At 37.3% G+C, this 22888-nt stretch overlaps 1 protein-coding gene across 3 annotated transcripts in view; it reads left to right on the top strand.

Moving 5' to 3' along the window:
* LOC131359749 (alpha-(1,6)-fucosyltransferase-like) overlaps nucleotides 1-22888 on the top strand; it is a 41343-nt gene that overhangs the window by 5011 nt on the left and 13444 nt on the right. For 2 of the 3 annotated variants that reach the window (XM_058399832.1, XM_058399833.1), the window contains 5 exons: nucleotides 4611-5063; nucleotides 12522-12640; nucleotides 14057-14219; nucleotides 16232-16346; nucleotides 20808-21045. In XM_058399832.1, the coding sequence (XP_058255815.1) occupies nucleotides 4861-5063; nucleotides 12522-12640; nucleotides 14057-14219; nucleotides 16232-16346; nucleotides 20808-21045 (838 nt within the window). In that variant the 5' untranslated portion in view covers nucleotides 4611-4860. Of the gene's footprint in view, nucleotides 1-4431; nucleotides 4511-4610; nucleotides 5064-12521; nucleotides 12641-14056; nucleotides 14220-16231; nucleotides 16347-20807; nucleotides 21046-22888 lie in introns of all 3 variants that reach the window. The other variant, XM_058399834.1, reaches the window with a different exon arrangement.

Here is a 22888-nt window from a genome sequence, read left to right as displayed (position 1 = left end):
GGAGTACAAGGCTTGTGGAACTTACTGCAAATAACTGTGGCTTAGCCATTTATTTTGTGTGTCCGATTGAATGAACTTAGAATCCAGTTTTTTAGTGTCTGATTAAAACACTCCACTAGGCCATCTGTTTGCATATAGTAAACAATAGTGTGGATCAATTTAATCCCTAATAATACATAATGCTTGAATAGTGTGACATAATGCCCTTGTCAGTCAGAATCTCCTACAGGATCCTGATTCAGACACATATCAGCCATAACATAACACTGAAAGCGTCTACACTGAGCATCAGACCTGCACCATGGAACAATGGAAGAAGGTGACCTGGTCTGATAAATCATGTTTTCTTGTGGCATGTGCATTGCCTACCTGGGGAAAAGATGACTACCTGGCAAAAGATGAACCTTAGATGTGGCATTCATATGGATGGTAATTTGACATGTACAACCATCCTAAATATTGTTGCTATAACTGTAAATGTTTTACATACCAACATTTTATTTAACTTTAACTAATGCCATGAGTAGCTTCTCATTTCTATGTTTCAGAAGGGCCAAATTCAAGCATCAAGCAAAGAAAACAATTATGGTGTTTCCTGAAACTACTAAAATTGGGTTAAGAACTGTCCAAGTCCATTATTAAAACCTGGAAGGATATTGGTGAACAATCATATTTGAGCAATAAGTGTAGTCAAAAAAATCTTCATCGCTTAAACATTGGGTGAAATCAAATCATAAAATTAAAAAAAAATTGTACAGCTAATGACAATAGTAAAAGTAATTGTCCAAGCTACAATTGTGTAGCTTTAAGAAAATCACTTATTAGTGAGGCTAATTTTGAAGAAAAAAAAAAGCTTCAGTTTGCTAGGGAGCATAAAGATTGGACTATAGAGCAATGGAAAATGTCATTTGGCCAAATGAGTCAAGATTTACCATGTTCCAGAGTGATGGGTGCATCAGGGTAAGAAGAGAGGTGGATAAAGTAATCTCATCATGACTAGTGCCTACTTTAGTAGCTTACTGAATTAAGCAGAATAAATGTTGAAGATCTAATGTTGAAGGTGCACTATTTTTTTTTCTATATCATTGTATCGTTTGATTCCTTTAACTTAAATTTAGTTTTTGTGCTTTTGCTGTCGTTTTTTTTTATTTTTTTTTATTATTATTTAAAAATAAAATATATGAAAGGCACATTAGGAAGCATTTCAGGCTGCGCCCATTTAATTACCAGTTTGCAAGTCTGTAATTGGCTCAGGAGACACATTTAATTCATAGATTTTTTTTTACTGTCATGACCATGGTTTGCCTAAAATTCTCATGACTTTATGAGGAGGTGGAACTACTCTATATTGTTACACTTGTTACTCTCCTCTTTCTCTGTTGCCCCTCTCCCTACACAGTGTTTTATAGTGGGGCAATGGTGGCTCAAGTGGGTCTGAGGATCGGGGTTCAAGCCCCAACACTGCCAAGCTGCCACTGTTGAGCCCCTGAACAAGGCCCTAAACTCTCACTGCTTCTGGGACGCTGTATCAGAGTTGACCCTGCCATCCTTAAAAGTGAAGAAAGAATTTTACTGTACCGTTATATACAGTCATGTGAAAAAATTTGGACACCCCATTGAATATTCAGTTCATTATTAAGAAATGTCAACATGTCAATTTCTGATCTTGTTTTAATTTGTATCTGTAGATGAAAGTAATGTAATTGCATGGAAACAACAAAATATCATATGCCAGACATGCCCTGTTATGGTGTCCAAATAATTCAATTTTAGACTCATCTGTCCAAGGCACATTATTCCAGAAGTCTTGGCCTTTCTCTCTATGCTCTTTGGGAAACATCAGTCTTGCCCTCATGTTTTTTAGGCAGCAAAGGTTTCCTTCTTGCACCCCTCAAATAGTAATTAAAGTTGTGTAGTTTCTGATTGTAGATTCATGCAATTTGGCATAAACTGTTGCAAAAGCTTGCTGTAGGTTCTGTGATGATATTTTACGTTTTTTGGAGACGTCTTTTAGCATCTTGCGGTCTGCTCTTGGGGTGAGTTTGCCTGGACAGCCAGAACTGGCCATGTTGGCAGTTGTGTTAAATGTTCTCCACTTGTAAATGATTTTTCTGGACAATGGAATGACTGATTCTGAAGGCCTCAGAGAGCCCTTTGGATCTCACCGTGGTGATACCTCTCACTTCAACAATTAAGAGCAAACCAAGCTATAAGCTATATCTGAGGTTTAAATATAGCAAGCCTCCTTCAAAATGCTCTGTAACAATGTTCTAATAATTTGCACCTGATGTGCTACACCTGTAGGTCATTTTATCCATTTTAAGTACAAATAAATGTGGGGGTGTCCTTACTTTTTCCTCACAAGAAGTTGGATTTTTTAAAATGACATTTTACAGATCATTAAAAAAGAAGACTTTTCTTTGGTTTCATTTGTTAAGTTATTTACCTGAATCTTTCAGTATTGTTAAAATGAAGATCAAATGCTCATATGTTTAGCTATTTAAAAAAACACAGGCTTTCATGGGCTGTCCTAATTTTTTCACATGACTGCATATGTGACAGATAAAGGCTTCGATCTATTGTAGCACTAGAGCAGTAGATTCAGGAGCAGTACAGTGTGGATTAATTCTAGCACCTCCACATACTGGAATTTTTAATCAAAACAAAATTAAACACAGATTAACAACCTGATCACCAGCTGTGATAATGTGCAGGTTGGCTGTGTTATATCACCATTTTCCTCAGCCTAATTTTATGAAATTTCCAAATTTTCTCCAATTTTGAAAACATTTCACATTGACGCAAATGCTGTTTTATCTGGAAAGGAGGCCCCAATGCAAATTGTCATTATGACTGGACAAACCTGATACAGTTGATATAAAAATTCTACACACCCCTTTCTACAGAAAATTCTACACAAACCTTTATTGTGAAATTGCAAGCTATATATTAAGTGAAAAATAATAAGAATCATTTTAGGGGAAGAAAAGATAAAAAGAAACATGTACAAAAAATGGGTTGCGTAAGTGTGCAGACCCCTAAAGTAATAGTTAGTTGAGCTGAGAATAGCGTTCAGTCATTTTGGGTAAAAGTCGATCATTTTGGCACAACTTGACTTATCAATATTTTGCCATTCTTTTCTCCTAAAGCATGTCAGATTGTTTGGGTATCTACAATGCTCAGCCCTTTTCAGGTCACCCCACAGATTTTTCGATAATATTTAGACCTGGACTCTGGCGGGGCTATTCCAAAACCTTGATCTTGTTTTGGTGAAGCCATTCCTTGATTGTTGATTTGTGGGTGTGCTTTGGGTCATTGTCATGCTGGAAGGTGAAATTCCTGTGTGTTTTAGCAGAGGTCTTAATATTTTATGGCAAAATTGAGTGGTATCTAGAGCTAATCATTATTTCCTCCACCCTCATTAAAGCCACTTCCAACTCAAGCATGATGCTGCCATGCCCATGCTTCAGTGTGGGGATGGTGTTCTTTTAATGATGTGCTCTATTTTACTGGGCAAAATGTTTAACATGGTTGTGGGAGATTGGATGTTTTTTTTTTTGCAAACTTTAGCCAGGCTTGGATGGATTTTTCTTTGGTTATAAAAAGCTTTTGTATTGCCACCCTCCCCAGTAGCCCAAACATATGAAAAATTTGGGAGATTGATGTCACATGCAAAGAGCAAACAGTACTTGCCTTTTTTAAAATGTTGTTGTCTTTTTTAAAATGTTGTCACTTAAACTGATAGAAGGTATATACTCATCAGTATTTAACATGAGTTTGAATGTGATTGATTTTGAACACTGCCACATTCCTAATTACAAAAGGGTATGCACACTTATTAAATCAGGATATTATCCATTTTTTATTTTTCATTTTTTTTCCCTAAAATGATTTTTATTGTTTTCCACAGGGGTGTGTAGTCTTTTTATATCTACTGTACATTTAACAGAAGCAATGTTGTTGGTGTTTAGAAAATTTTAATAATTGCGAATCCCTACCATTTACACACACGCTTCATTCTTCATTCCGTAAAACAACTAGAACATGCCGATAGTGCAAATTGCTTCCAGATAGTATTTTACACATTATGTTTTATGTCATTAGCACATTAAATGAGCACATTGGACCTTTCACCTTCCTTATGAGGAGGAAACTGTCATGCCCAAATTGTGCCATAATTCACCTGGGATTTTTTTTTAAAAAAACAATACCCACCTAAATTAGTCTGCAATACCCACCTTTCTGTACGGAATTACTGTATTGTCTAGATGTGTCCTACACCGTAATTAATGGTCTTGGATATATAGCAGGATCCAAAATATTGAGGATGCGAATATTTCTGCCACATATTAAAGCATAATATTTTGCAAAGAAAGTTACATTATATACCAAATCAATCAAGCACTAAATATAATCACTTATTTAAACTAGTATTGCCAGTACTGATGATGCTTGAAGGACTGGTGGAACTGGAGAAGTCAGAACTGCCTTCTTCAGAAAGAGCAGAAGTGTGAGATGAGACTTATGATTCTGTTTTTTCCTGAGTATATATCCATGCATTGGTACATATCTTATAACCATGCCTCTGACATGCTGTTTTGTTTGAACAGGATTTGATGCATGGGTCCTGATCTGTAGAGCCTACAAATGCTAGACATGTGGAAAAGATAAGAACCAACACAGTACTGAAATTGACTGTCCTCTCCACTTTGGGATAATCCAGAACATCGACCTCAGGACCTTTTGAATTTCTGTGGTCATCAGTCTTCCATTTCTGCTGTTGACTACATATATATTGGTGGTGTAGCAGTGGGTAGCAAGAATGCAGAAGAGTGCTGCGCTGTGAGGAGAGAGAGAGACATGCGGACGTGGACAGGCTCATGGCGATGGATCATGCTTGTGCTGTTGGCATGGGGCACTTTGCTGTTCTACATTGGTGGGCATCTGGTGCGTGACAGTGAACAGCCTGAGCATCCCAGCCGTGAGCTCTCCAAAATCCTAGCAAAGCTTGAGAGACTCAAACATCAGAATGAGGAGCTACGACGCATGGCCGAGACACTCAGGTTAGTTAATGCCTTTTCTTAACTTTCTTTACTTCTTGTGCCTTTTTTCTGTGTTTTTTTTCGCTTTCAGTTCTTTTAAAAGTTGTGCTCAGTTAGTCTTGGGTAGACAGTTACCATTGACTTTTTCTAATGGCTTCTAACATGCACCAAGTCCTATTTTACATGAAAAGGCTCTTTGCCATAGCATATTTCCAGATATATTAAACACTAAGAAATTGTTTTAATTAACTATGCATGCTGTTCACTAGGACACAATTTGTGGCTCACACTGCACAGATTAAAATTGTTTGTGTCAGGTTTCCTATGATACATGCTCTGGCTTTTCTATCAGGTCATGTTATTGTGTGCAAGAGTTGCCTGTCTGGCAGTTGTTGACACATGTTTAATTTACAAAATTTTCTCTGTCATGTGATGGACATGCTTCTTCCATGTCCAGGGGGAATTTTTTGCTTCAGTTTGGTTTACGTAAACATTTGAACAATTTAGTTTTGTTATTTATACAAGGATATGCAAAGAGACTATTAAAGATTTCATAATATAGGCCTATGTTTTCTTTAAGTTTTTACCACCAGCTGGTATTTCCTCAAGTGGTCATTTAATACTGTGATATTGTGAAATCACGATATTTTTAGACTGTTATACAGTGAGCATTTCAGACCATAACACTCTTAAAGTCAATACTTGAGCTCTACTAATGGTGTAACAATTTTGGTATATGATGTTTGGTGAAATATTTGCCTCTGTTTCTGGAACTGAAATGTAACTGAAATGTATCTGCGTAAGTGTAGCATAATTATTTTAAGCCATATTTACTAAAAATGATGCAAAAATTGTTTGTCTTGAATGCAGGTATTTAATGGCACCTTGGCTTGTCATAATGATGTATGGTGAATAAGATGAGGTAAATGGTTAATGGTTTGTTCATATGTTGTATGTTTATACAGTGAAACCTTTGACTTGTGAGTGAATCAACTTACGAGTTTTCTGAGATATGAGCTGTCGCACGGTCGATTTTTTTGCTTTAAGATACGAGCGGAGATCTGAGTTACGAGCGAGCGAGCTTACGCCACCCGCCACTTGGTAGCCCAGCGAGCGGTCAGTTCACGTGGTTATCTCTCCAGTTCGTGCGTTGGCGCTGTGTAACGACACTTCCTCACTCATTTTCCAAACATTTTGAAAAGGAGGAAGAAACAAACCTCCTTGGACAGGTTTTTATTGAAAGCGAGGAAAGTGTGGCGAAAAAGGCAAAAGTCAGTGAAGAAGATGATTAAGTGAAGTGAAAAAAAAAGTAGCAATTAAGTTTAGCGATAAAGTGTAGCATAGTGTGTAAGTTAAATTTAGCAATTAATTGTAGCATTAAGTGTGTAGCGAGTAAGTTAAGCGACAGAGCATGAAATGAAAAACTCCGCCACCCTCCTCCACCTCTGCTAGCATCTTTGTCTGACCTTCAACATAAATACACTTAATAAAACCAGTTTATTTCTTTACATTCTCTTTTATTATGTATTATTATTATTTTATACCTTATTTGTTATTTATAAAGTACATTTTTCTTATTTAAAAAACACGTAACAAAAAAAATTGGTGTGGTTTTTGGGGGGCTGGAACAGATTAATAGCATTTCAATTCATTTTAATGGAGAATATAATTTGTTATAATAATAATTTATAATAATAATAATAATTTGATATACGAGCAAATTGAGTTACGAGCTCGGTCACAGAACGAATTAAACTCATAAGTCAAGGTATTACTGTATAGATAAATGATTAAGTCTCTAAAACCTCTGTGCTGACTTTGAACCTGATAAAACACAGTGGACCAACACCAGCAGATGACATGGCTCCCCAAACCACCAGTGACTGTGCAAACTTTACACTGGACCTCAAGCAACATGGATTCTGTGCCTCTTCTCTCTTCCTCCAGACTCTGGGACCTTGATTTCCAAATGAAATGCAAAATTTACTTTCATCTGAAAAGAGGACTTTGGCCCACTAAGCAACAGTCCAGTTCTTTTTGTCCTTAGCCAATGTTAGCCCATGTTAGTCCTTGTTGTCCTTAGCCTACCTCTGACGTTGTCTCTGGATCAAGAGTGGTTCCCCAAATTCTTGAATGGGCTTTTTCACAATCTTCTCAAGGCTGCGGTTATCGCTGTTGTTTGTGCACCCTTTTCTACCACAGTGTTTCCTTCCGTTCAACTTTCCATTAATGTTCTTGGGAAGAGCTCTCTGTGAACAGCCACCTTCTTTAGCAATGACCTTTTGTGTCTTACCCTCCATGTGCAGGGTGTCAGTGATCGTCTTCTGGACAGCTCTCAAGTCAGCAGTCTTCCACATGATTGTGTAGCCTACTGAACCAGACTGAGAGAGCATTTAAAGGTTCACAAACGCTTTGCAGGTGTTTTGAGCCAATTAGCTGATTAAAGTGTGACACCATGAGTCTCCTATATTGAACCTTTTCACAATATTCTAATTTTCTGAGATACTGAATTTGGGGTTTTCATTAGCTGTAAAACCTAGTAATCAAAATTAAAAGAAATAAACACTTGAAATACATCAGTCTGTGTGTAATGAATCTATATAATGAGTTTCACTTTTTGAATTGAATTACTGAAATAAATCAACTTTTCGATGATATTCTAATTTATTGAGATGCACCTGTATATGACAAAGACGAGAAGTGGGAGAAATCACAACTCAACACAGATCTTGCCTCTTACTATGCTTTCCTGTCCAAATTCTCAGAAGTGATTTTCTTTAAAAGATTTAAAGTTGCACTATCGAAAAAATGAGTTAAGGTAAATTCAAAACTCCACACATGTACAAGAAATAAAGTTAGATACACAATTTCCTTCTTATTGTATATCCTGAGTGACAGCTGTTTCATCCAATCAGCGGTAACAATTCCATTTGCAAACTATTCCTACCTTTTCCGGTTTGTTTGAATCGTCCTTGTGTTTTTGGATTTGTTGTGTTTTCCAATTTATTTTGTTTTCGTTATTTTTATTTTCATTATTTTTCAGTTTTGTTATTTTGTTTTTGGATTTGTTATTTTGTTTTGCACTTCACCGCACCATACCTATACAGTATTTGACAACAATTCTGATGTTTCATTTCAGTTTTGTTTTTTGTGAATTTCCTGCTGTACATCATTAAGTAGCAAATGCTAATGGACACTGGACACATGTGAAACAGAGCTGGTTTAAAAAGTTTTAGAATTATGAAAATGAAAAGCCATCAACAGTTGGTGTTTCACTGCAAGAGCAAAAACAGGAGGATTTTTAAAGAATTTGTGTGCTGCACAACATGTTAAAAAACACATGGTCCACATAGCCACCGGAAGACCAAATTCCTGTACCAATTAGGATAGTACTCAAAGAAATTATATTTAGGGTGCAATATCTCTGTTAAAATACTCCCATAACTCTGTGTTTGTGCTCATATATTTTGAAGTCCAGGTAACAACTAATGGACTGGCGAAATTGGTTTCAAAATTTCCATAATGTCTCTAAGAATTAACCATTCAGGTTCATCAACTGGAATTTTTGGTCCTATTCGAATTGGAAGAAATCTTAACAGGGCCTAGGTTTAATGGGCATTTCCTCCAATACTCTTTTGAGTTTCAAAAGACAGGGGCGATGACTTTGGATATTTTCTATTTAAATGAGGAAATCCAATAATTCAGATTTGCATTTGAACAGTGTGTTGCTTGTTTGTCCTTCTCTAAAATGCCCCTAAACAAACTTCATTCAGCTGAAAATGGCCAAGACCTACAGGGATATAGCCCAGATTTTTTTTTTTGCCAAACCCACCAAGTGACTGGGCTAAAATAAAAATTCTCTCTTCTCTCTCTTACTTTTAAAAAATCTTGAATTCAACTTCAGACAGAGTTTTGCCAAAAATATTGCCTATTTAAATATTTGTACATTGGTACATCCTGTTCAGAGATCTAATAGCTCCATATAAAGGTTCCATATAAAATATCTGTCATTCATTAACTGAGACAGCTTAAGAATAGGCACATACTGAAAGGTGTGTGTGAGTGTGCTCACGTACCCATTAAGAACCATTTGAGCTCAGATTTTATATATATTTAAGTATAAAATTAATTATCCTTCTTGATGTCTTAACCAATTTCCATACTTCCATATTCATTTGAAACTATGTTACATATTATTGTATGAGAGATTAATATTTTATTTTAACTTAACTCTTCCTTATGAAATCCATGTCTTGTGCTCTAAAAATGTCTCAGTGTCCCTAACAGGTACGTTTACCCTTTCTATTAAAAATATTAATTTTCAAGTAAATATAACTAGCTAGTATGTATAATTTTTTCCAGTTTTTAAGCTTTTTTCTACAGGTGTTAAAGATGTTTGTAAAAACTGAAGACTGCTGATCAGCACAGTACTTTAAAGTGAGTGGAGAGACCGAGTCCAGTTGCTTTGTGTGGGCTCTGTCTCTTGGAGACCCTGTGACATTTTTCTTTAGGATGGGGGGAGTTCTTATAGTGGGGGAGGAATGGAATAGGCCCGAACCACTGTTGTGGTGGGGGTGGTGAATCTGATGGGCTGGAGCTGAATTTGATGGCTGGTGTTGTGGATGGTGGTGACAGGACTGTCCCATTGACATTCAAAATGACAACAGAACTTGTTCAGGCTGTTGACCAGAAGCAGGTTGTGATCAGAGTGGGGGGTTTAGGTATGCAGTTTGTGATCTGTCCTAGCCCTTTCCAGACAGAAACACAGTCATTGGCTAATTGCTGTAGTAGTTTCTCAGCTGTTTAGTTTCTTTCACTGCCTTGCTAAACTTAATGCTTAAACCTGATTCTGCCCCCACTCTTGAACACAGCTTCCTTCACATGCCTTAGCTGTCTGATACCTCCACAACCTCCCTGGTCCTTTGATGTCCTTTAATTTCTGCCTATATTCAGGAATAAGTGACCCAGAATGTTCTCCTCTATGGTCAGGCATTTCATAGATTGTCTGTATTTGGGGAGTTCCTATATGTTATTGTTGCCAAGGAAAATAACAATAACAAGGAAAATAATGAATCCGGGTACGTGTGCTCCACACACAGTATTTGGTTGGCAAGCACATGCTGTGCGTCCTGCATGTTAGCTTGCATGTTTCCAGCGTGTTTCCCTGTCCACCGGTGTGCACAGGCAAGCGTGCCTTTGATCAGAATGCCCAGTAAATTTGTTGATGGTGGGAAGTAAATCCATTAGGACTAGCTCTGATGTTCATTTTCTCAACAAAAAAACTGTTTTAACAAACAAGACAAAACAAAGCACACCAACACACCAAGGCAGCCATCCGCACCTCCATCTTCTGATTGTACTACTGCATCTCTTGCTAGCTTGTCGATTAGCTGTACTAAAATTGGTATAGCTAGAGATTTGAATTTCCTCATAGATGATGTTCAGAATAAAAGAGCTAAGGATTTTATAACAGTATTGAATATTTGGGCTATGAACACTTTATCAGCATTAAAAAGGGCTTTTATACAAATGTTAATTCTGTAACAGTAATTTTTGATCATTTCTGTGTTTTCCCTTTTTTTATGGACCTGACTGTAACAATGTCTATCCAAGATTATCACTTAATTAATGCATAAAAAAGTGTTGCACAAATCTCTAAAAAATGCACTCATTCTGAGCGCAAGGGAAATGCAAAAGTAGTTTTTTTTTCTTATAGATAAACTGCATAAAAATCCATCAACAACAAGAAACCAGTGCTAAAGGAGCAATAATAGATCTACTAACTATTCTCATGACACACTTGATTTTTTTATTATTATTATTATTATTATTATTATTATTATTATTATTATTATTATTATTATCTTTTACAATTTATGCACATCTTAAAAGCAAAGTCTTGGTTGTTGGTGATTTTTACCCCGATCATCAGCTTTCCAGTTTTGATGAGCCTGTACCTCTGATAACCCCAGATTTCTGTTCTTGGCTGACAGGAGTGGAACCCAGTGTGGCCTTCTGCTGTTGCAGCACAATCTCCTTAAGGTTGGATGTTTTGTGCATGCTGAGCTGCTTTTCTGCTAACCACAGTTGTAAAGAGTGATTGTATGATGTACCATGTCCTTCTGCACCATCCTTCTCTGACCTTTCATGTCAACAAGGCACTTACAAAACTCTGTCACTCAATGTTATGTTGTTCTCACCATTCTGTGTAAATTCTAGAGACAGTTCTTTGTGAATGTAGTGAAGTTTCAGTATGAATTTTACTATTTTACTGTTTTACTGAATTTTACTGTTTCTGTTGTCATATGCAGCAAAGTTATTTGTGGTAATGACATCTGTAGTAGTGGTCTGTAGAACAATAGGGAACAACAGAGAAAGATAATTACACGATATTCCGTGAAGATATGTTACATTAGCATGACTTGCAATAATTGTCAGCAACATATGCACATGTATATGACTGTGTGCTGTGGTGTGTGTGTGTGTGTGTATATATATTTACAAATACATACACTGAACATAATTATGAACGCAACACTTATTTTTGCCCCCATTTTTCATGAGCTGAACTCAAAGATCTAAGACTTTTTCTATGTACACAAAAGGCCTATTTCTCTAAAATAATGTTCACAATTCTGTCTAAATCTGTGTTAGTGAGCACTTCTCCTTTGCCGAGATAATTCATCCACCTCACAGGTGTGGCATATCCAGATGCTGATTAGACAGCATGATTATTGCACAGGTGTGTCTGGCTAGCCACAACAGAAGGCCACTCTAAAATGTGCAGTTTTATCACACAGCACAATGCCACAGATGTCACAAGTTTTGAGGGAGTGTGCAATTGGCATGATGACTGCAGGAATGTCCACCAGAGCTGTTGCCCGTGAAATGAATGTTCATTTTCACAGATTTAGACAGATTTGTGAACATTATTTGAGAGAAATAGGCCTTTTGTGTACATAGAAAAAGTCTTAGATCTTTGAGTTGAGCTCATGAAAAATGGGGGCAAAAACAAAAGTGTTGCGTTTATAATTTTGTTCAGTATACATACATACATACATACAGTATACATAATATAATAATACTCACAGGGTTAATTGTTCTTCTGGTGCCAACATCCATGCGATAATCAAAGTCAGCTAGCTGTCCTCACATGTCTGTGTGTTTCTCATTCATATGATCCTGTCCAAGAAATTAAAGGGGCTCACTGAAGGGTTGGACTGCTCATTGGTCATGGGTACAAGTAGTAAATTACCTAAAGTTTACAAATGTATTTTCTTTTAAACAGAAACAGTCCTACAGCGACTGGTTAATCAGAAAGAGTGTACTGAGTCAGTAAGTCATACTTTAAGACTGAGGTTTTGTGTTTGTGACTGTGTGCTACGGTGTTGCTTTGGGGCCAAGTATCACCACATTTAACAGTGGTGCAGTGCAGTGTTAGGCTGAATTAATGTAATGCCTCTTTCTTCTCTCTATCAGGCTGCCAGAGGGTAAAGCTGATGCAGACAATGGAGCTGCAGGGAAACTTCACATCCTGGAAGAGCAGTTACATAGAGCCAAAGAACAGATCAATTCTTACCGCAGCCTACCTGTTGATGGTGAGAAACCACACATTATACATACATACATACATAGATATATATATATATATATATATATATATATATATATATATATATATATATATATATATATATATATATATATATATATATTAGATATATATATATATTTATTTATTTATTAATAACACACTAACACACTTTCTCCTATGTGCAGTAGATTAGTAACCACTTTTAAAAGAGGTTATAATCTAATTTGACATACTGGAGTTGTTGTCTTTTACCACCAAAATTAACATATCACAGATATGGTGGGATTGTTCCACTATTATATGCACTATATGCTTAGTGCATATTTTACTAAAAGCCTGAATTTTGATGATGGTGATACATGCCATCTACTACTTTCCTTAGTTATTGTTTATCTGGAAGATAAAAAAAAAAAAGTTGGATTCATTTTGTCCCTTTCAACCACATTGCTAGTTTATGAAGTCACCTAGGATCGATCTCGTAATATGCAAAGCCTCATTTTATCAGTAAAAAAAACCCCTTTGCTATCAAGTTCTTGAAACCATTTCAAAAATCAAAGAACTCTTCTTTAAACAGTATTTGGAAAGGGTCAATTGTTTTTTCAGGTCTTCATGGTTGAATTAATGTAATTCTTTACATAGTGCCCACTAAATTAGCACTGGATTGACTGGTTCAAAAACCAGTTTCAACACCTTGATTTGCTGGTGTGTTGTGGATCATTCTTAAGAATTGTCTAGAGTAGGGTTTATCACTGTCTCAATGGCTGCAAGTATCCTGTTGGTCTAAAGTCAATAAAATTATTTCTATTATTTTAGTTGTTTTTTTTGGTCGGTCACTTGAGGTTAATTATTTCTTTATAGAAATCAAGTCATACACAGTTGATATTTAGGCAATAAACAGCTATTTATATTTTGAAAATCGGGTAACGTTCTCAGCGGTCAGGAAGCGTTACCCCATTTTGCCTGTTACCCCATTTTCACAATAGATCTAGACAATCATGTCATTTGCATTCCACTTTAAGAATGCAATATTGGATGGCTACGTCTCAATACCAATACTGATCCAGCTAACTGATCTATGCTTTCATACTGGCAGTTTTAGTCTACCAATTTAGAATAAGCTTTGCTTAAAATTGGTAATGTAGAAGCTGTTATTGGGTCGGGAAGCACCCTGTGGCACCAAATCTGACACCATCTATAGGAGTTGGTCTGAATTCAGTTGCACTGGAATTGTACCACGATTCCCATGAATGTGAACTCATATTAGGGTGCAACTTCTATTACAATATACAAAATGTATTTGTGATCTAATGATGTGATCTAAATTTGTGATCAAACAAAGCACTGACAAAACAGATGTTTTGTTTGTTACTTCATGAACTCTGCTTTTTTAAATTTCAGAATGTCATTTGTTTGTGTTCAGGTCCAGGGAGAAAACAGGAGGAGTTACGGAGAATGATTGAGAATGGGGTACGAGAATTGTGGTACTTTGTGCACAGTGAGGTGAAGAAACTGGGCCACATAGAGACAGGAGAACTACAGAAACACATTGACATGCTGCTGCAAGACTTGGGCCACCGTGAGAGGTGTTTGTCAAATATATACATATATACATACACAAAATGCAAAATACAATTCACAAGTATTGTCGGGCTTATATGTCGGGAAACGTTGTTCCATGTGGTAAAGATGGTTTTACAAAGGGCATCCACAGTCTGGAACTGATGTCCATTTTTGTAAACTTCCCTTGCCATCCATCCCCAAACGTTCTAAATAGGATTTAGATCAGGGGGGCAGGATGGCCCAAAAGATGGCTTTATTCTCCGGGAAGAAGTCCTTCATCAGATGGACGTTGTGAACTGCTGTGTTGTCCTGTTGAACAACCCAGTTATTACTGGGTTGTTCAACAGGACAACAGACGAGGGCCCTCAGTCAAGAGGGATGCCCTCTGCAACATGTCCACTTCGCCAGCCGCCATTTGACACCCCTACACAACCTGAAGCTCCATTTTCCCATTGAAGGAAATAGCACCCCAGATCATGATGGCGCCTCCTCCACTGTGCCATGTAGAAAACATTTTAAGTGGGATCTTCTTGTCATGCCAGTAATGTTGGAAGCCTTCAGGACCATCCAAGTTAAATTTTTTTCTCATCAGAGAATAAAGCTTTCTTTCACCTTTCAGTGTTCCATGTTTGGTACTCCCTTGCAAATTCCAAATATATATATATGTGGTCAGGTACCTTTGCAGGTCGTCTAGCACGCAGACCAGGCTGATGTAAACGCTTTTGAATGGTGTGACGTGACACTTAGGTGCCTCTCACCTTCCTTAAATGTGCCTGGAGTTGAGTGGCATTCATCATCCGGTTACGCAGGACACTGTTCACAATGAAGCGGTCATCAACATGGGATGTGGCCAAAGGACGTCCACTTCTTTGCCTTTCTGTGACTCTTCCAGTCTCTCTGTATCTCTGTCGCAACCTGCTGATGACACTCTGTGACACTCTAAGCTCAGTGGCCACTTCCCTCTGAGAACATCCTGTTTGAAGCCTCGCAATGGCGAGGTACTGTTGATCAATTGTTAGGTGTCGTCTTGGTCTCATGATGTCAAAATGTAAACAGCATAATGAAGAGGACTGTTTAAATACCAATTCTAATTCTAATTGAACCAGAAAATTTATTGGTCGATTTATGGATCAAACACCAGTTGTGAATTTTGCCGTTAAGCACCTTGTTAGAGAACAGCAAGTTATGAAAAAAGTACTGAAACACTGAACAGTTGGACATGTGCATTCAAAAGTGTAGAGAAGGTCAAATTAAGTTCACCTGTAAAGGTTATAGTGCATTTTAGGTGCATCCAGAAATTTCACCCGAAAGCCGAATATCCTTAACTTTTTGTGAGTAGTGTGTGTGTGTTTGTGTGTGTGTGTGTGTGTATATATATATATATATATATATATATATATATATATATATATATATATTTATATATATATATATATATATATATATATACACACATACATACAGCTCTGAATGTCACATACAAACCTCTGGAATGTCATCAAAAGGAAGATGGATGGTCACAAAACATCAACCAAAGCTGAGCTGTTTGCTTTTTTGTAAAAAGAGTGGTATAAAGTTACCCAACAGCAATGTGAAAAACTGGTGGAGAGCATGGAGCCAAAATGCATTCAAATCGGGGTTATTCCACCAAATACTGATTTTTTTTAAATGTTATTTAGCCAAAGCATTAACACAATTTGTTGATATATTATTTGCATTTTGTTTTATTTGAGTTATTAAAGCTCTGCAAATACTGCATGATCTTGGGTTATTTTGATGTGTTGTCATTTCCTTTAAACATACACTCTAAATAACAATAGTTATATTTTGAATTTAGGAGAAATATTGTCAGCAGTTCACAAAAAAATGAAACAAAACTGTTCATCTCACCAATACATGCACCTGTAAGAAAAAAAAACCATAAGAAACTGATTATTTTGCAGTGGTCTCTTATTTTTTTCCAGAGAGATAGATAGATGCACCATGGTCTGGTCCTTCCCAGCAATTATATTGTATGTACTGTTTTTCCATTCAGGTCCATCATGACAGACTTGTACCATCTGAGCCAGGCAGATGGAGCTGGAGACTGGAGAGAGAAGGAGGCCAAAGACCTCTCTGACCTAGTGCAAAACAGGATAACATACCTACAGGTAAAATTTCACATACATACTCATACAATCTTTATATGAAATGGTAAACATGTGGAATGTATGAATTATTAAACATAAACAAAATCTAAGAAAGTTATTGCATTTTATTATTAGACATTCAGAAACCATTTGTTGCTGTTCATTAATCTAGAATGTTTTATGAGGCCATCTCACTTTAAAGTGAGGAGTGTTTACATATGGAGAGCTCAGAGATCTAAAAAAAAACATAACAAGAAAAAAACAAGAGCTTCATGATGTGGCCTACAGGCCTCTCTAAGCATATTTATTGTTTATGATCATGAACTAAACAAGAAAGACCTAACAAGTATTTCCTTCATGGAAATGTGGCTAGGAAAGAACCCTTTCATATGGCAGCATTAATTAGGTTAGCAAAACACTTCCTGTTAGAAACAATATCAAAAACAAAGAATTGCAATTTTTTCCTTCCCTGCGACTATATGCAGTAAGACCTCGCAGATCCGCGTCTCACGATTCATGACTTCACTGATCTGCGAAATTTTTATTGGAACCTAAGTAATTTTCATCTGCAAATTTTTCACAGACCCACAAAATCCTGCAAAAGTGTTTACAGCTAATTTCGTGGCAATTTATACGTTCATGTTTTTTAATCCGAAATTATTATGAAAATTTTTGTTTATTAATTTAGTAATATAAAAGTAAAATCAACAAAATATCAATATAAATAAAATAGTCTCGTAAAGCATTGATGAGATGCTGAATGTATTTTGATTGTACGTTGCTATGAGCCTTAATGGACCTTTCGTTTAGATGTGTCACTTCCAAATTTTATACCTTCTATCTTGGAGATCATTTTGGAATTCCACCTTCTCTGGGCCAAGTTCATTTTTCAGCTGTGTAAGACCTGCAGTAGATGCTTTCATAATGGGTCTGATGCTGCCAAAAAAAAAACAAACTCAACTGGACATCAGCCAATGTGTGAGTAAGGGCAACGAAAGAGCACTGCTGAATCTGCATCAGAACACCTTTGAATTGGGTATTTCCTTTCACTTTTTCATTTCCATCAGCAGAGCAGGCCATTTGCTTTTACACTGCACCACTTTGTGCAAAGACAGCCAACACACAGTGCATAACTGTTTCAAACTGGTCATGTGTTCATCAGTTAGGGTCCCTGTCAGCTCACAGATGTAATTCATCCTAATCGCGGAATGATTGGAGAATGAATTAATTGTCTTGTACATTTGTATGAACCTATCTGAGCATTTTCCTGGCCAGGAGCCCTTAATGCCCTCAATAAATCAATTATTCCTCTGAACTGGTGACCTGGAATGCCATTTTGGCAATGTGAAACACAACATGTAACTGGCTAGTCTGTTGTTTGGTGCTGTCAATATTACTTTTCATAGTGATTTGTTGTTGTGCCACGTTGAATGGGAAAGTAGAATCTGGGCACTGGTTGTGCTCTGTGAGAGCCGATTCTCTTATGTTGCCAGATGATCTTGTGAAGTCATTTTTCCTTCCTGATTATTTGTATGAATCACTGAAATCATGTGATTAGACTATTGACTAAAAACTTGCACACAGTCTGGGATTTTGTAGGACCAGAGTCAGGTGTATGACTAACCAGTTATACCAAGCAGGTGCTAATGATCATTAATGTGTAGTTGGAAGACAGTAATTTCTTTGAAACAGAAACAGCTGTGTAGGAGGCTAAAAACTGGGTGAGGAACAGCCAAACTCTGCTACTCAGGTGTGGTTGTGGAAGACAGTTTCATGTCACAGGTTACACACCATGGCAGGACTGGGAACAACCAGAAGGCACAAGGTAGTTTTACTGCATCAGCAAGGTCTCTCCCAGGCAAAGATTTTAATGCAGATTGGGTTTTCATGATGTGCTGTTCATGCTATTTTGAAAAAGCACAAGAAATGGGCAATGTTGAGAACCATAGACTAAACTTAATGCAGTAGATGAAGTCTGGCCAGAACACTGGTAAGTAAAAGGCAGAAATCTACACCAGGTCATGTCAATACACAGAAAGGCTAACCACAAAAATATGACTCAAAGCAGACTCTAAGTCTTCACAATTATGTTTGTGTGTTTTATAGTGGTATGAACAGGAAGTAAAAAGGGTGCTCAGTATTTTACAAGAAGCAGCCCCCATATCCAATTTTGCATGTACTCGGCCCAGGGCAGGTTTTTACTCTATTTCTACTGATGATTGTGGCAGTAACTTTGCAGGAACATCCAAATGTCCTGGTTTAGCCTCACTGTCTGCCCACTTGACTATAGGTTGTACCCGGACGTTAACATTCTTTTTTATGTTTTATTTTTTTATTTTTATACATTTTTTTATATTTTTTTTACAAAATGCCTTCCAGACCTGGGAGGTGAATTGGACTCTGTGGTTTGACAGAACATCTTAGTTACATTGTTACAAGACCTCTCAGAATAGGATCTTTGTTGTTTCTTAAGGATCTGGGGTGCTTGGTCAGGGGAAGATGAGGTCAGGAGATAGCAGGCTTTGGAAAGTCTGTCAACAATGGTAAATACGGTGGCATATCCCTGTGACTTTGGTGAAACAGTGATAGTCAACAGTAATATGGGACCATGGTCAGTGTTAATTTGGGAAAGGATTCAAGAGACCTATGGGTGCCTCATAGGAGCTTCGGTGTTCAGTGCAGTGAGAGATCATTTAGATGTAATTTTAGAATTTACATAACGGATATGTTTTCAGACTCTTTGTGGGAATAAATCAAGTTTTCTATGTACAGAATTACATGTGTGCAGGAACTCCCTGAGAACTTCAGTGTGCTGTCAGTGTTCCCATGACCAGCCCACATGGCATCACAAGGTGCCCAGCATTGCTGATGAAAGCAGTTTTCCATCCATGTCTCTTATGAATATGAATGGGCTCATTCCATCCATTTTCTGCAGCCAGTGTATGAAATGTAAGAGAATAATCAGCGGCATACATTTTACCTTGCCTAAATAAAATCAGTCTCTTGCGGGTAGCTTGCACAGGCTAGACCCAGCATCAGGGTTTAAAACTATACACTCAGTCAATGAGGAGTGGTAATCCATTGTGGAAGTTGCTTTTGGTGGAGAAATCCATAGTAATAACAATAATAATAATAGTGATTATAATAAGTTTACTCATGATTTATGTGTAAAAATTTCAAGATACCAGGCACAAATCAATGTAGCAAAAATACCAGCAACTTAAAAACTAGGATCAAGTTCATGTGCTTGTTATTGCAGTGTGAACAGAATGTGAGAAACAAAACCACAGAATAGAGCTCAATATTCAGAAGAGGGTGCCCTCTGGTGGTGTGGTTGGGAATAGGCAAGTGTTCACTTTCCTTATGTTTATCCTGGTCTAATTTATAATTTGTTTACTCTGCATTAAATTGTCAGCTATAATTGCCTAATATAATTGTGTTACTGATTTTGAATCTGGTGCATGATGTGTTTTGATGCACAAAGTGTCATCAAAAAACAAACATCAAAAAACATCAACAAAGTGTGCAGTCATTTAAAATCCAGGCTATATAACATTTTCAGCTTAACAATACAAAAATACAGTAATCCCCCTCTATATCGCGGCTCATTTATCGTGGTGCCGGTATATGGCAGTTCCGGTTTTTTTATTTGGAACATAATTAATTTTTTTGGCGGATTTTCCCGGTATATCATGGTATCCGCAAACCTTATAGTGAATTGTTTTTATGTTGACATAAGGTAATTTATTAATAAAAACATAATTACTAATTACAAAATATAAACATTAATTAAAATGAAGTAAAATGTTAATAATATATAAAATACTGTTCAGCGTATTTACTCAAGAGACAAAGAACACGTAGCGTTGTTTAGGAAAGCACGGTGCGGGGGTGCTGAATACAGCTGAGTACGGCTGGAGGAACGAGTCTGGCCAATCGGAATGCCCCATTCATTTACTCACAGTTGTGATTGGCTGCTGGCTATACGTGCAGTTTGGGAAAGGGAAGCAGAATTCTCCAGCATCCCAGTTCTTAGCGCGTCACTGTCCCGAGTGTTTCGTTTTCTGCAAGCCCTATTATGTCACCCAAACACCCTTCTAAGGCTTCTGGCAAGGAACATACCTACAGTAGTCACTATAAATGTGATATTTCTACGAATTTACCCAAAATTCATCTTACTATATGCTTGCAAATGTTTTCTGTGTGTGTTTAAAGAATGTGGGAGGGTCATTTACGGCTTAAACAATAAAAAAAGCATTTGGGGGTGGCGTCCGTGTATAGCGCATTTTCGTTTATCACGGGTGGTTTTGGAACGTAACCCACATGATAAATGGGGGATTACTGTATGTGTAAATATGTAAATAAAATTAAATTTAACAATCTAAATCTGTAATTGAATAAAATTCTTTTGAGGGAATTTTGCAATCCAATTTCTGTTTTGGGAATGTACATATACAATTGTTTGTGTGTATCCCTGTCCAGAACCCACCAGACTGTGGAAAGGCACGCAAGCTGGTGTGCAACATCAATAAGGGCTGTGGTTATGGCTGCCAGCTGCATCACGTGGTCTACTGCTTCATGATCGCCTATGGCACCCAACGGACACTTATCTTGGAGTCACAAAACTGGCGCTATGCCACCGGGGGCTGGGAAACCGTCTTTAAACCTGTCAGTGAAACATGTACTGACCGCAGTGGAGCCTCTACTGGACACTGGTCTGGTAAATACCATCTGCAATAATCAACAGCTCTGGAGTTTCAATTCAGATTTCTTTGTATAGAGGTTTCAATTTAATTTAATTTGCCAGAGGTGACTATCAAGGAAGAACCCCTTTTAGCAAAATCCCATCCTATAGAACTAATTTCCTTTCTGTGGCTATAGTATATCAAATTCTGTAACCAGGAACTTGTAAGCTTATGAGAAACGTATGTATTTAAGGATCTGAGTTATTTCTGAATTCATTAACTTTAATTTAAAGCCTATTTTGTTGAAAGCAGCATCCATACATTCCAGTTAATCAAAACACTTCTGCTTTTTTACGTAAGTAAAAACTATTGAAATAAGGTTTTACTAAACAAATGTTTTCAGCCTAGACTTCATTCAATTTGGTTGTATTTGTATAGCACTATTAACAATGCTTTTAACATCACAATGCAGCTTTACAGAAATGTAACCCTAATGAGCAAGCCAGAGGTAATGGTAGCAAAGAAAACATTCTTGAGAGGATATTAGGAAGAAATCTTGAACCAGGTACCTCAAAAGGGACTCCCTACTCATTTGGGTTGTACTCATCTACTAGGGATGCCACAATACTCAATATAATATTGAGCCGTTTGGTACGACCTCCATGGTTCGATACGCGTATGTGAACTGCATTTTTTTGGTTCTTCCTTAAAATAATAATAACCATGCGTTTTATTACTCTCTGAACCGCCTGTTTGTGTTTGTCTGTACTGTATGTCTATGTTTAAGCACTGTTACACAAGAGTTAGCTACTCAAATGGAAATACTTCCAATATGACCGCACCTGGAAGCAAGATGGCAGAGCAGGTAACACGGGCATCCAAAAAGAAACAGTCTCTATCTGATTCCTTCCAGCATTCATACCTAACTGGTTCCGAGAGACACCAAAAATAATTATAATATAGTAATTGCTAAAGATTTGCAGCCGTTTTCTGTGATCGGTGATGTGGGCTTTTGGCAAAAGTGCTGGAACCGCGGTACATACTACCGAAACATCCTTTTTTCCCGACCTCAAAAAACATGCCAAATCGAAAATGAATTGGCTAAAGTGAAAAGCCTTGCTCTAATAACAGATAGTTGGACCTCGCGGGCAGCAGAGAGTTATCTCACCCTTACTGTTCATTACATAGCGGTTTGAGGAAAAAGAGTGCTGTACTCCAAACCTGTCCTCTGTAAGAAAGTCATATAAGTGTTAATCTCACTATTTTCAGTACACTATGAATGTGTACAAGTTGATTTTTGCATTTAAGTAAAATAAAGAGAATTGCTGTTCCTGTCACCTAAGCAAAGAATAATGGGAAAAAATAATTTGCCAAGCCAACCGAACGGAATCGAAAACCGTGGTTAAAAAAACGTAGTACGTATTGAACCGTGGGTTAACTGTATTGTTGCATCCCTACTATCTACAGTAATCTAGTCTATCCTTAGGCAATTCATGTGGGGCTATCCTCGGTAGCAGCAAGTGTTAAGAAGTATGGCATCAGGGTGTGCAGAAGTGGTCAAGGTCACTGGTATCTCTGAATTAGCATGTGTAGCTCAACAGAAAGGGATGGAGGGAGAGAGTAAGGGAGAAACACAGATAATTAGGTATGCTTATAGTCATGTAATAGTTAAAGACAGTGTATATTGTGTAAGAGTTGCAATCAAGGACTGGCAAGACTAGCTATGACAGAATAACTTCAAGGGAGAGCCAGTAGGTAACACAGACATGAGGGCACCTTGAGACATAATTTCGGCCAGCCACTCCACCATCGACATCTGAGTGAATGCATGGTGTGGAAAGGCACGCAAGCTGGTGTGCCTGAGTGAATGCCTGAGTT

The sequence above is a fragment of the Hemibagrus wyckioides genome, linkage group LG09 (genome assembly GCF_019097595.1).
Source record: "Hemibagrus wyckioides isolate EC202008001 linkage group LG09, SWU_Hwy_1.0, whole genome shotgun sequence".
Classification (NCBI taxonomy): Eukaryota; Metazoa; Chordata; class Actinopteri; order Siluriformes; family Bagridae; genus Hemibagrus; species Hemibagrus wyckioides.
This window is presented reverse-complemented; position numbering and strand designations above follow the sequence as displayed.